Below are 14,227 nucleotides of genomic sequence, written 5' to 3'. Positions count from 1 at the left end.
ACAGTGCCATGTGAATGCCTGTTCTCACTTTCAGGTGCATTTTAATTAAGAAGTGGGCAGCATTATCTCCCATAAATGTAAACAAACTTGTTTCTCTTCACGATTGGCTGAACAAGAAGTAGGACTGAGTGGACTTGTAGACTGTAAAGTTTTACATTGTTTTGTTTTTGAGCGCAGTTATGTAACCAAAAAATCTACGTTTGTGAGTTGCGCTTTCACGATAAAGAGATTGTACTATAGCACTTGTATGAGGTGAATTGAAAAATACTATTTCTTTTGTTTACAAATATTTGCACTGTAAAAATGATAATCAAAAATAGTACAAAGTGAACACTGTACACTTTGTATTCTGTGTTGTTATTGAAATTGATTATATTTGAAAATGTAGAAAAACATCCAAAAATATTTAATAAATTTCAATTGGCATTCTATTGTTTAACAGTGCGATTAATCACAATTAATTTTTTTAATCGTGATTAATTTTTTTTTTTAGTTAATCGCGTGAGTTAACTGCGATCAATTGACAGCCCTAATTAAAATGTGCCTGTTTCTCTTGAGGGGCAGTTGCTTTTTTCTGGCCACAATCTGCAACAACAATAATACCTGGCTCATATACAGTGTTTTTCCTCCAGAATGCATCCTGCCAATTGTGCAGTGCTGTACATGGGGTGTTGGGAAGAGAAGATTCTTTTCTAACCCCAGGAAGTGACAATCATATGCCCCAAAGCATGAGATCTGATTACCTTTCTCCTTATCTTAGCTTGCGTAGCTACAAACATTATCGGTCATAAAATTATCCATCTCTTTTTCCACAGGTTGACTGTATGCTACACAAAGTAGTCTTCTCTTTTATGGGCTCTAAATTTACTGTGCTTTATCTTCACAGAGCATCCCCTTGCTCTCATATTATGGGATGGGGAGAAAGAGGGTCTAAATAGTTTCACTTTGCCCTTCATAATATATATTTCAAACCACTGTTTTTCCCAAGCCATATGATTTTACACTAATATATATATTGTACTCTATTTTCAGATTCTTTTGATCATTGCGTCAGTTATTGGCATCATCGTCTACAGACTCTCTGTTTTCCTTGTGTTTTCTGCAAAGCTGCCACGGCACATTAATGGAACAGAAGCAATTCAGAAGTACCTGACTCCCCAGGCAGCCACTTCAGTAACTGCTTCAATCATCAGTTTTATAATCATCATGATTTTGAACATCATCTATGAAAAAGTGGCAATCATGATTACTGACTTTGGTAAGTTTATGCTTTCGCTAGGAACTATAAGAAAAAACAACATAATTCTTATAATAAGGACCCCAGTAAATTAATATCTACACCAAGTATTTCAGAATTTTCCCTCTATAGCATGCAATGACTTCTAGAATTTTTCAAATATAGCTTTTCACTTTTATCAACGAAATATATTTTACTCCTCGCCTAAGAAATCCTTGTATAGCCAGCATGAAAGATCAATTGTTTACAGCTTTGTATTTGTGAAATAGACAAAACAAGCAAGATTACTATAATACCCAGGCTTTATAAAAAAAGATCAGTACCGCATAACACATTTAAGAACATTATGGAGAGAACAGCCCCTTTTTTGTAAATAAATGGAATATGGTCACTGGTCCAATGCTAGATGCTTTTCTCTTGTTATTAAACAGACAACCATTCACAAATATTACTGTTCTTTCCATCCAGGCCATCTACATTAAAGTAGCTATTCTACTTTACCTGTGTAAAGTAGTGGTATTTTAATATGGTTTATTTCCGTCAGTTCAAAGTGTTATGTTTGTTGTTTGTTGAGTCTGTGAGGATTTTCTTTCTATGAGAGCGATAGAGAATTGTGTTGCTCTTTTTCTTTTAGTGTCAAAGAACAAATTATTTCCTCTTTACAAGTGTCTTATAATTAACATAATGGCTACAATGTATTAGGGACCCTAAACAATCTAAATTGTGCTGTAAATTCTATTCAAGCATGCAAGGCACATGCACATTTTTTGACGGAGGCACTAAAGCTGTTCAAATATTAATTTTCTTTTCCTTTTTGTTTTTTGGTGTGGTTTTTTTAAACTACAGAACTACCAAGGACGCAGACTGATTATGAAAACAGTCTGACCATGAAGATGTTCTTATTCCAGTTTGTCAACTATTATTCTTCATGTTTCTACATTGCATTCTTTAAGGGTAAATTTGTAAGATTCCCTGGAGACCCAGTTTATTGGTTAGGAAAATACAGAAATGAAGAGGTAAGAATCCACTATAGTATATCTTTTTTTCTTAATTAACAATGTAAGATATTAGCCTAGGGCCTGGTCTACACTAAAAAGTTAGGTCAATTCCAGCTACGGCGCTCAGGGGTGTGAAAAATCTACACCCCTGAGCAATGTCATTATTCTGATCTAATACCCAGTGTAGACAGTGCTAGATCAACAGAAGAATTCTTCCATCAACCTAGCTACTGCCTCTCAGAAAGGCGGATTACCTACACCAACAGGAGAACCGCTGTAGCATTTCGAGTGTAGACAAGGCCTAGTTCTTCAGCTATTGCCAAGGAGTGCACAGCACAGAAGGGGAGTTCAAAGGTAGCCTTTGCAGTTCCCCAAATCCAGGACAACTGTGTGCTAGACCAGCCCCATAGCATAATTTAGAGTAGCTTCAAGTTTTCTTGAAGTTACTTAGGTTTTCATTGACCCACAAGGGACCACTGTGGCATAACAAAGACCCAGCCACACTCACTTTCCCATGAACACCACCTATATCAGCAGCAGAGAGGGGGGTGGTATAACATCCTCAGAACCAGCTCTCCACCATCCACAGATCCCCCTCCCCTAGAGTGATCTTCTCGTAATGACAGTGCAACACAGAGAGGCTGTATGATCTGGGCCATTGTTCCTTTGGCTTCACTGGTATCCTGCCCACTTATAGCAATGTCAGATTTGGTCTGTTGGGCCTTTTCAAAGGGATTTGTCTCAATTGTCATCTTGGATTATTTTTAAGGTTAAAATAATGTAATTTTAAAAATTTTAGTATATTTTTTTAATTTAAACACTTTAATCTTGCCTGAAGAGTTATGCAGCATTTTTCACACCTCTCTCAACCTTTAGTGTGATCCGGGCGGATGTCTCCTTGAACTTACAACGCAGCTAACAATAATAATGGGAGGTAAAGCAATTTGGAATAACATTCAAGAAGTGCTTCTTCCGTAAGTACCTAATGTTTTTTAAAAGTGACCTAATGAAATAAAAAGGTCAAATATTTGATGGCAAAGGCCCTGCTCCTGCCCCTGTTGGAAGTAAGTGGACATTTAGATTTCAATAGCAGCATATGCTCAGGCACCTGGAGAACAAGACCAAAATTTTCTATGGTCTCCAACTTGGATGCCATTTTTGGGTGCCCAGCTTGAAACGCCTTGGGCCTGATTCTTCAAAGGTGCTATCGATCCCCAGTTCCCACTCAGTTCAGTTCAGGTTGTGGATGCTCAACACTTCCAAAAATCAGGCCCAACATGTCTGAAGTTGAGTGCCCAAAACTGGAGGCTACTTTGACCATCTTCACCTTATTATTGCTTTAAATGGCATACTGCGATTTAGTATTTACTGTTCTATGTCAGACTTTCCACAAAACAAGTGTTTAAAATGCTATTTTAGTTTTTAAATATATTTTTGTAGTTGTATTTTGACATTCACAGCTCTGTTCATATGACAGACACTCCCAAAGGGTAATGTTGAATGTATATGATACAGTAAAACTGGAGGCTGTATGTCTTCTGTGTAACTTACACAAAGTTGTTAAATAGTATTGCGCTTGTCAGGAGACAGGGAATGATCTAGGTACAGAAAGCTGGAAAAGGTATAGCGAATGGAGGTGGCAAAGAGAGGGAACCAGCAAAAACTCATTTAAATACATATCTGATGGAGTTGTAATGGAAACGTAGGACATTTCTTCACCAATCAAGTATGCACAACTGTAAATAATAACAATTATCTTGAAAACTGGAGGTGGGAGTCCTAGAAACTAGGGTCAGATCCTGTTCCCATTTACACTAGTGTAAACCAGAGTAACTCCACTGCCTTCAGGAGAGTTACTCCAAGGGTACGCTGTTGCAAGTACAAGCAGAATCTGTCCCTTAGAATCAACAGGCCTGATTTTGTGTATGTACATCTGTGGATTAAAAAAATTGCCACAGGTGTCAATTTTTCCTGCATCAGGCTGACAGCCAAAAAGTCTCATTGTGCTAGTTGATTTTATTTATGCCAGTATTGTCCCAGTTTGTTTAGCCAGTTATCTCTTCTTGCCATTACTTATGCCTATCCATCACCACACACGATGTATCACCACTCGCGGTATGCAACCAGTAGTCAAGTCCTAGGTTCGTGCTTCCTTCCCTGATCAATTCTTAACATGGCCTGGTATTGCTTGCATTTAAAGAACTAGATCCACCCAATTCTGGCATTTTTAATCCACCCAATTCTGACATTTTTAATGTAATAGGCATTACTGATGCTTTACGATGAGAAAAATTGAATTGTGAAGATTAAAATGTGTCTACATATGGTGATTCAGAGGAGCAAGTGGAGTATGCAGTGAGTTGGATATGCATCAGGGACTTTTATTATTTATTGAGCACTGATAGAATGCTCAGGACTATACAAATACAGAAAACAAATGATCCCAGACTCAAACATCTTGCAATCTAAATCAGACACAAGCAATACACACTGGCTACAACAATACATGGATTGAAGGCAATGAAGGAGAAAGATTAGGAGACAGAGATCATGCTCTCTGACAAATAAAGCTGTTTTAAACAAGATAACACTCAGAATATTCGCAAAAAGAAAAGGAATACTTGTAGCACCTTAGAGACTAACAAATTTATTTGAGCATAAGCTTTCGTGAGCTACAGCTCACTTCATCGGATGCATTCAGTGGAAATGAAAGCTGTAGCTCATGAAAGCTTATGCTCAGATAAATTCGTTAGTCTCTAAGGTGCCACAAGTACTCCTTTTCTTTTTGTGAATACAGACTAACACGGCTGCTACTCTGAAACCACTCAGAATATTGAAAAGCTTATCAGGGAGTGTAAATTTTGGGCCTTGAAAACAGGTAGCTGGTGGACAGGAGGGAAGTGTAAGAGATGACGACCAGGAAGAAAATGTGGAGAAGAGGGTTGGAAATAGGGAGTGACCTAAAACACAAATATGGGTAAAGGAGACTTAGAAATGGAGGAAAAGAGAAAAGGCCAAAACCTTGCTTTCATTGAACTCCTGTTTGCAATGATTGGGCCCAAAAACTGTAAGTAAGATGAGAAAGGGGGAAGTATAATGTATAAAGGAAGAGTGTCACATTTTACTTGATATTAAATGGTTTCAGATTGTCTCAGTGCATCTGTTTTTCAGGATATATTTAAGGGCTACTTTAAGCCAAGATACCACAGTGAGGGATGCATTAGAAGTTGGATTGATTGGAAATTTGGACAAATATTGAAAAAGCAATTCTTCCTGTATATAAGGAATAACACACCTTTTGTAAAACTGCGATGCCTCATGCAAATCTTTAAAAGCATTTGGCTGGTATCTCATTTTCATTTCTCTTATTACAAATGGAAATTTTCTCTTCCTTTATTATGAAGGACATTTATGTGCAAATGATACCTTTTTGTTTTTTCCCTTCCTTAAAAGCTCATCTGCTGCTTGCTCCTTATTCTAAGGTAACAGATAGAAATAGTTATAACTACAGCATCAATTTTCCTAAATTCTGGTGCTTGCATTTCAGACCAAGAGCTTTTGGGGAGGAGGGATTAAAAACTGTGCAGTCTGAGAAACATATTGGGCCTGGTTCTCTGTTGCCTTTTCACCTGATGCAGTCATTTACACCAGTGCAAGGTGGGTGTGACATGCTACCAGACAGAATAGTAGTGTTGTACACCCACTTTGCATTACTGTAAATGATTGCAAAAGGTACAGGACAAGAGCGAATCAAAAATAGCATTGTTTGTATTAAGGAGTTTCAGTAGTTCAGTTATTATCAAAACCAATTTTCAAACTTGGCTATAGCACCAGAGCAAGAACTTTGCAATAGCTCAGCCTTTGGCAGGGTAGACTAACAATGTGAGTCATCACTTTTCTCCTGACTAATAGCTGGGTTAAGAATCTAATCGGAAGATGTTGCTCAGCTGCTAGATCAGAAAAGACTATTCCACGCTGGGAACAAGACTACCATCTGCAACCCGTTGGAAAACTTGGATTGTTTTATGAGTATCTGGAAATGGGTAAGTCAGCTGTGCAATTCTGATTCGAATGAAATATTTTCAGGACCCAAATGTGTATTTTTTTTAAAAAGTCTTCAGATAAATAATATCTGATGATTTTATAGATAGTATAAACATGTTATAGAGATTAAAGCTTGTGCGAAATGGATAAAGGTAGAAATTTTTGTTAGTTTAAATCAAATAAATGACAATCCAGTTTACAACCAAGGACGACATGGCTTCTATAGCTAGGGATTGTATGACTAGGTCTGTTGCCTCTTCATCTATTACCCTATCCACAGGTCAGGGGCCAGAAGACTGTCATCTTCAACTCCAGCACTGCAGCATCACATTCCTATACCAGTTTGCTGTAGATTTACAGCAACTTTAAAGTTTTTATTTTTGGAAGCTGTAGAAAACCTGAATTTCTTTGCAACCAATCATACTTTAATAGTATTGTAATCATACTTATTTCAGCACACAAACACTAATAATGTGATTCTTAATTGAGGCTTTTCAGCATAGCACTGGATTAATAAATAAACTTACAAGCATGAAAGGTAAGAAGTCATATAAAAGAAGCAGATATTTAAATATTCAGAATAGTTCATATGTATGAGTTATGGCTTTTTTGTGCTAGTGTGCACCTCACATACTTTTACAGGCTATTGTTCATTTTTGGTAGGCCTCTCTATCTTTCAGGGGCTTATTGTACATTTCTGCATGTATGTTCACACAAGGTCTGCTATTTGAGGGAGAGAAAGAGTCTCTGATTAACCATTAAAAAATGCATTCCTGTCTCTGTCACGGTCTGGGTAAATATATACACATCGGCGTTAAGGCATCACCAATGTACGTCACATTCTCATTGGCAGTTATACAGTTTGGATTTGTCACTTTATTTGTGGCATCATTCCCGCTGGCTCCTCTTCTGGCTCTTGTTAATAATTTATTGGAAATTCGAGTTGACGCCTGGAAGATTACAACCCAGTTCAGACGCATGGTGCCACAGAAAGCACAAGATATAGGAGCGTGGCAGCCAATCATGCAAGGAATAGCAATTCTGGCAGTGGTGACCAATGTAAGTATGACCTGATAATTATAAAAAATGGTATACTCTAAATATTCTAGTCAAGTGAGGATGTGAAATATTAATATGTATTGTGCCAGACTGACTAGAGGTAACATTTTCAAAAACACCTAAGTAATTTAGGATCTTAAGCAATGTTCCCTCTAATTTTTTACATCCGTGTGCGGAATGAATTTTGTTATGCACTCCAATATGGAGGTGATGTGTGGCGGGGGTGGGGTCAAGGGATTTGGAGTGTGGGAGGGAGCTCAGGGCTGGGGCAGAGGGTTGGGTTGTGGGTGGTGAGGACTCCTGCTGGGGGTGAAGGCTCTAGGGTAGGGCTGGGGATGAGGGGTTTGGGGTGTAGGCTGCCCAGAACTGTGGTGAGAAGAGAGGACTCCCTCCCCCCGCCCTCTCTCACTGCAGCAGCCCGGGGACAGGATTGGGGGAGAGATGCATCTCCCTGGCAGCAGCAGCTTCAGGGCTGAGGTCAGGAGAGAGGTGCCTCACCCCACCTGCGCAGCCATTGATAGCCTGTGGCCACACAGTTTATAGGGAACTTAGATCTTAAGTCCCATTTTTAAAAGTGACATAGGCGTTTAGGAGCCTAAATATCTAGCATCCTAAATCTCTTTTGAAAATGAGACTTTGGCTCTAAAGTCATTTACGTGCTTTCAAAAACCCTAGGCCTAAATAAAGGAAGTTTCACTTCTCAAGATGTGACATCCTTGAGAAAATTCTGGGTCCAACCTTCCATTATGTATGAAGAATATAGTGTATCCTCCCTAAACTTACAGCACTCACTGAATATAGAATGAATTTTCTGAGAATTTTCAGGTAACTGCATGGATTTTGAAGAAATTAGGTTGTAATTAAACTTTATTTATTATTGTATTTATTACGGTCGTGCCTCCCCGCCTACGTAGTTTTGCACTTAAAGCAGAGATTCAACAGCTTTGTTAGGTATGAAAAATACAATGTAGCCGCAAAATTACAGCACTTACCCTTTGAGTGTAAAATGAGTTTTCTGAGAATTGCAAGTAAATCTATTAATCAGTCTGAGTTAAAGTTATTTTAAAAAATGAGTCCTTTACGAAATTTAGTACTTGGTTTAAGATCTTTTTTTGCCCCCGAAAGGTCTTATTAATCAAGAGTGCAGACTCTTCAAACTTCCCATATTGTTAAATCATACTGAAATCTTATGCGTAGGCTATGCTGGTAAAAAGGTAATTGTCTTTTTTGCAATTATGAAGTACACAAGAGCTTCTGCTGGAGAACAAACTAACATATAATCTTATCCTTCAGAAATTTCCACCAACTGCCCTCTTTCAAAACGGTTGCCTTTTCCCCCCTCAGCAGGACTGAGCCACAGAGTATCCTCAGTTAATGTCCTTCTCAAAATGGCCACCATCTTCCATTGTTCTCAGTAGGACTGAGGCCTCAGGCTGTCCTTAGCAAAAATAGCCACTTCTGACTTCATATGATGCTATCATCTGCCCAGAGGGCAGCTTGGCTTCTCTACTATTCAGTGAACAATCAGACGTGGCCGCCATTTGGAAAGAGGGCAATTCGTGGCGAGCTTCTCGGAAGGAGAAGGTTTTGTGTAAGCCTCTGCTGACAGATACATTTTTCAGTTATGACAAATAACAAAAAATGACTTACTCCTGTGTGTATGTATGCAGATGCATAAAGGATTGTAGAGGGAAGTGCAGGCAAGAAGGCAATTTAGAGCAAAGGGGATTCACAAGCGAATGTGGAAGACAAGAGATTGAGATAAACCCTCAAGTTGCTTTGTGCTACTCTGGTGATACAAAGCAACTGTAAATCCAGCTTAAATGTCCAGTAATGTCTGGCTGATCTGTGCTGCTCCAGAGTGGTGTAAAGCGGCTAGAATTTACTGGTGAATCTGGAGCTAAAAGTTAACATAAAAATGATTCAAAGTTGATAGTACATATCTTCAAATCATTAGAAATATTTCATGGCACCAGTTTATATTTGGCTTTCTTGTTTAGTGTTCATGTACAAAGTTTTAAATAATAACTTCAATTAAAAAAAACAGGAAAATTCCCAGACAAAAATAGCTCTATTAAGTTACAGTTAAGGTTCTGAGTACATATTAGTAATTTCCTTTGGGTCACACTGCTACAAACCTAATAATAAAACACATATAACCCTGATGCACCAAAAGAAATCCAAACAAGTTATCACACAGTTAGGAAGTCCAAACGACCTTAACTCTGCCTTGTAAAAAAACATCAAGAAAGAAAGAAAAGTCTAATGCATCTCTAAAAATTAGTTTAAACTACTCTGGGAGCACAAACACTAAAATGTCTTCATCATAATCCTTACTGTTATTATATGGTGTCTTTACAGGTCAGATGCAGTCTGTAGATTGTTAGGATTGTTTTGGTGATTTAACTATGTATTTAGATACCTTAATATGTTTGGATTCCTTTTAGTGCCCAGGAAGTTATTAGAGTGTTCTGGTTTTAGGTTCTATAGAAGACTGACCCAAAGAACTAATTTTGGTCTGTCTCTCTCTCTTTTCCCTCCACAACTCAGAAGAGGAGGCTATCTCACATTCTCCGGTGCAAGGACCTCTAGATAATTGAAGATGCATTCTCCCCCACAATTGATTATTTACTTGTCTGCCATTTTCCCATAAGACAAATCCTGCTACCTCAGACTAACTGCAAACACTCTCCCTCAAAAGGCAAGCAGCAGCTCTTAAATGTATAATACTTGTGATCACCACTAGACAGGTAAATTTAAAATGCAGCTTTACTCTGTCTTTAGCCCTCTAATTAGGAATCAATCCCATAGTCCTTGAGTACCAACACATTTCCCTTTGACTTCAGTGAGATTATTAGTACGTAAGGGCTGTAGGATCACAGTGAGTGGCTCTTCTGCAATTTTCGCAGTCCGAGTTGTTTTAAGAAACACAAGGGACTCAAGATCCAACCTATGCTGAAGCCTGCAGGACCCTGTGGGATGGACTCCCTACAGTCAGCACAGGCAACCAGGACTGGCTAGAGCAGCTTCTCGCTCTGGCTGAGTTCTCGGAAGCCTTCTGACTGATGCCAACCAACAAATCTCCGGACATGGACAGGCTGACCGTGCAGTTCTACTGCGTGTTCTAGGATGTCCTCAGCTCAGACCTCACCTCCGTTTGGGCCAAGTCCTTAGGGAGCAGGGTGCTCCTGCTGTTGAGCAAGTGGGCCATGCTTGCTCTGCTGCCTAAGAAGGGGAATCTCTACAACCTTTGGCACTGGTGCCTAGTCTTGCTCCTCAGCATGGAGTACAAGGTCATAGTGAAAGTCATCTCGTTGCAGCTGGGATCCATGCTGATAGACATGCACCACCCTGACCAGCTCTACACCATCCCAGGCCGGACCATTTTCGACAATGTCTATCTGGTCCAAGACCTACTCCATCTCATGTGCCGGGATGGTCTGTCACTCACCCTTCTGTCCCTGGACCAGGAGAAGGCATTTGCTGCACCCCAGCCCCGCCTCTTCCTGCCCCTGCCCTGCTCTGCCCCAGCCCCGCCTCTTCTCACCCCTGAGGAGTGCAGCAGGGCTGGGCCTGCTCTCACCGGTGGCGGGAAGTGCAGGGACCTGGCTCCACGTGCCAACGGTGAGTGCTGGGGGGTGGTTCATCCCTGCCCCCCAAGCCAGGATGGATCATGGGTATTTCATGGGCACTCTGTGGGCATTTGGCTTTAGGACCCCTTCATGGGCTTTCTCCAGGTGCTGTACATCTCTGTGGATTGCCTCGTCAAGCTCAAATGGGACTTGACTGAACCCATCGTTTTCAGTCAAGGGGTGCATCAGGGCTGCCTGCTGTCTGGCCAGCTCTATAGTATGGCTATTGAGCCCTTCCTCTATCTTCTCCGTAAAAGGATGAAGGGGTTGGTTCTTTGAGAACTGGACTTGTGGGTGGTGCAGTCAGCATATGCTAACAATATGCTTCTCCAGGAGACCTAATGCAAGTGGAGGCTTGCCAAGCCATCTGTTTGGCAGCCTACTCCACTTAGGTCAACTGGGTCAAGAGCTTTGGCCTAGTGATCATGGACAGGTGGCAAGTGACCTTCCTCCCATTTGCACTGTGGGATATCCAGTGGGGCACAGGTTCGCTGCTCTATCTGAGCATCCATCTTTGTGCCACCGATCCCTCCCTGCTGGAGAATTCGGTCAATCCCAAGGCTGACCAGTTGCAGAGACTACTCTGGTGCCTTTCCCATCAAGGGAGGCTGAAGGTGCTCAACCAGATGGTCCTGTCCATGCTCTAGTACCAGTTCAACTCCCTGATCCTGCATCTGGGATCCCTGGCCAGCCTGCAGAAGATCCTGCAGGTTTTCTAGCTGGGGCTGCACTGGGTCTCTAACAGTTCAAGGGGCTCAAGATTCATTTTGGATGGAAGTTTGCTAAGCATCAGGATATGGTGCTGTAGCCCAAATATTAGAACAAGCTTTTTGTTGGTGTTATTTTGTTTTGTTTGAGGTACAGGCTTCTACGTATACACATGTGAACTTTCCCTCATCATCTCTACCTCCCACCTGATCGATTAACCTGAATATACAGAATCTGTATCTCCTCTTCTCCACTCAACTGTTGGTTTTGCTATTGCTGTCTAGCTGTTATAGCTTAAGGCACCATATATTCTTCCACTGCATATATTACCTTTGCAGCACCTGCAAGGCTACAAGAAACTTTTTTGTGTAAAGCTATCAGTCTTAGGACTTGCAGTTCAAGCAGCAGAGCTGCTATTGTACCATGCCAGAGCATCTGTTGTTGATTTGAAGGCTGATTTTAATTTGTTATGGTATAAATGGAAAACTGTGTTCAGTGTAGATTGGGAAATAGAGAACACTATTGGTTTGTACTTTTCCAGTGTGATACTCTAAAAAGCAGCCCACAGTTCAGGGAGGGAAAGTTTCCTTTTAGATGACACAGTAGAATTAGTTTTCATGTTTCTGTCCTTGTAGCAGTTTGCAACACATCTGGTGATCATTCTGCAGGAGGGGAAAAAGTGAAACTGAGTTCAGATTTATGATTATGTGAAAACTGGGGCCTTGCAAAAAAAATTCAATAAAAAAGAGCCATTAAGCTATGTAAATACTATATCCCAAAATATTTTGGTTCTTAGGAGACGCATCAAATTGGTTTGCTTCAAGGGGAGAAGAGGGTTGGGGTTTTTTAACCTTACCTTGTGATTCCCTTTAGCTAGTTTGTGGTCTGCCCATATCTAAACCATATGTTCTAATGAATATTATAAAATTATATTTAATTAAAACTTTTGTTCTTTTACTTAAGTTTCAAACTAGGTAATGTACCTGTCAGGTTCCCCCTTCCGCAATTAGAAAACTTGTTAATATGCATTTTTGTTCTAACGTTACCCTTTGGAAAGAATTTGTATGATAAAAACAACTCATCTTAGTGTAAATTTAAACAATGTAGAGTTTCATAGAGTTTCTTGAAAATGGTTTTAAAAAGGACATCCCCTACATTTAATTTATGCTAGAATATGTTACAAAAATCCTTCATAAGTAGTTACTTATCCTCAAAAACTTAAAAACAAGATTCCTTACCCATAGTCTATCTCCACTTTCCCTCTTGTCAGCCAAATGGACGAGAGTTTTCTCAGCTAAACTTCAAAAGTATCAAAAACACACTAAAAGTTGAAATCAGATTTTTAGAGCCAAATCCTGGTACCGCAGAAGTCAATGGGAGTTTTGTCCAGTTGGGACCAGGGTCTGACTCTTGATCCTGCCACCTTGCTCATCAAGTTCTTTACAGTGGGTCTACTTGGTGAGTGAAGTATTACCCAACAGATGAGAGAGATCTCCACAGTCTTCTGTCTGTCCCCCCCCACCTCCTCCCACTCCCCACACATAGAGTTTTGCATCCCTCACAAATGTCCTCAAATCAAGACTTCCCTTAGGTACACTGCTGCTCCTAGGCAAAGAATATTTGGCACTCCTCCCCCAAAGGTGAGGAACTATGTATATTAAATATAATCTTACCCTGAAAGTCACCCCTAAACACAAAGGCTATCATGAATGTGAATCAAATACAGTTTTACCAACTTCGAAGTTATACATTTTCCCTTATTCTTTCCATTGCTTTATTGCCTGCTCTCTCCTTCCATTTTCCACTTTATGTAATCACTGTTCCTTTTCTCTTTTCTGTCCATTTTTCCTCACTCTCTCTTTATCGATTTTGTTAAATCTTGCCTCTGTCCCTATATCTAATTTTGCCCCCTCTCTCTCAATCCCACCCCTCTTTCTATGGCTTTCATTCATTCACTCTTGCTTCCTCTTTATTTATTTCCCACTCTGGGTTTTGGTCTCCCCAGTTGGCTCCCACTCTTTTTCCCCATCAATGCATCAGCTACTCTGTTCACATTGACAAGGTTTTACTCACTGCCATAAGGACAAGAGACTTTTTTTGGCTTTTAGATTCTGGAGCACAAGATGTCAGCCAGAACTGGGAGTACTGGGCATAAGCCTATTGTGCCCCGTTGTTAAACTGGGCCTGTGTCTAGTCCCTCAATTGCAGTTTTTAACAAAGGAGGTCCCACTTCATAGTGCAGCCCTTTGAATATCGGGCAACCAAGAAGAACATCTGATTAGCCAGGATGAACCTATCTAATGACTTGGGGGTCGTGATGGATAATCAGCTGAACGTGAGCTCCCAATGTGATGCTGTGGCCAAAAGAGCTCATGCAATCCGGGAATGCATAAACAGGGGAATCTCAAGTAGGAGGAGAGAGATTATTTTATCTCTGTGTTCGGCACTGGTGTGACTGCTGCTGGAATACTGTGTCCTGTTTTAGTGTCCACAACACAAGAAGGATGTTGATAAATTGGAGAGGGTTCAGAGAGGAGCCATTAAAATGA

At 40.3% G+C, this 14,227-nt stretch overlaps 1 protein-coding gene across 3 annotated transcripts in view; it reads left to right on the top strand.

The window, feature by feature from the left end:
- ANO6 (anoctamin 6) overlaps positions 1-14,227 on the top strand; it is a 130,229-nt gene that overhangs the window by 103,294 nt on the left and 12,708 nt on the right. For 2 of the 3 annotated variants that reach the window (XM_075124392.1, XM_048835989.2), the window contains exons 13-17: positions 1,033-1,258; positions 2,084-2,253; positions 3,112-3,209; positions 6,148-6,278; positions 7,133-7,338. In XM_075124392.1, coding sequence (XP_074980493.1) covers positions 1,033-1,258; positions 2,084-2,253; positions 3,112-3,209; positions 6,148-6,278; positions 7,133-7,338 — 831 coding nt within the window. Of the gene's footprint in view, positions 1-1,032; positions 1,259-2,083; positions 2,254-3,111; positions 3,210-6,147; positions 6,279-7,132; positions 7,339-9,888; positions 10,959-14,227 lie in introns of those variants that run through there. The other variant, XM_075124391.1, reaches the window with a different exon arrangement.

Source organism: Caretta caretta, chromosome 1 (genome assembly GCF_965140235.1).
Source record: "Caretta caretta isolate rCarCar2 chromosome 1, rCarCar1.hap1, whole genome shotgun sequence".
In the NCBI taxonomy this organism is placed as follows: Eukaryota; Metazoa; Chordata; order Testudines; family Cheloniidae; genus Caretta; species Caretta caretta.
This window is presented reverse-complemented; position numbering and strand designations above follow the sequence as displayed.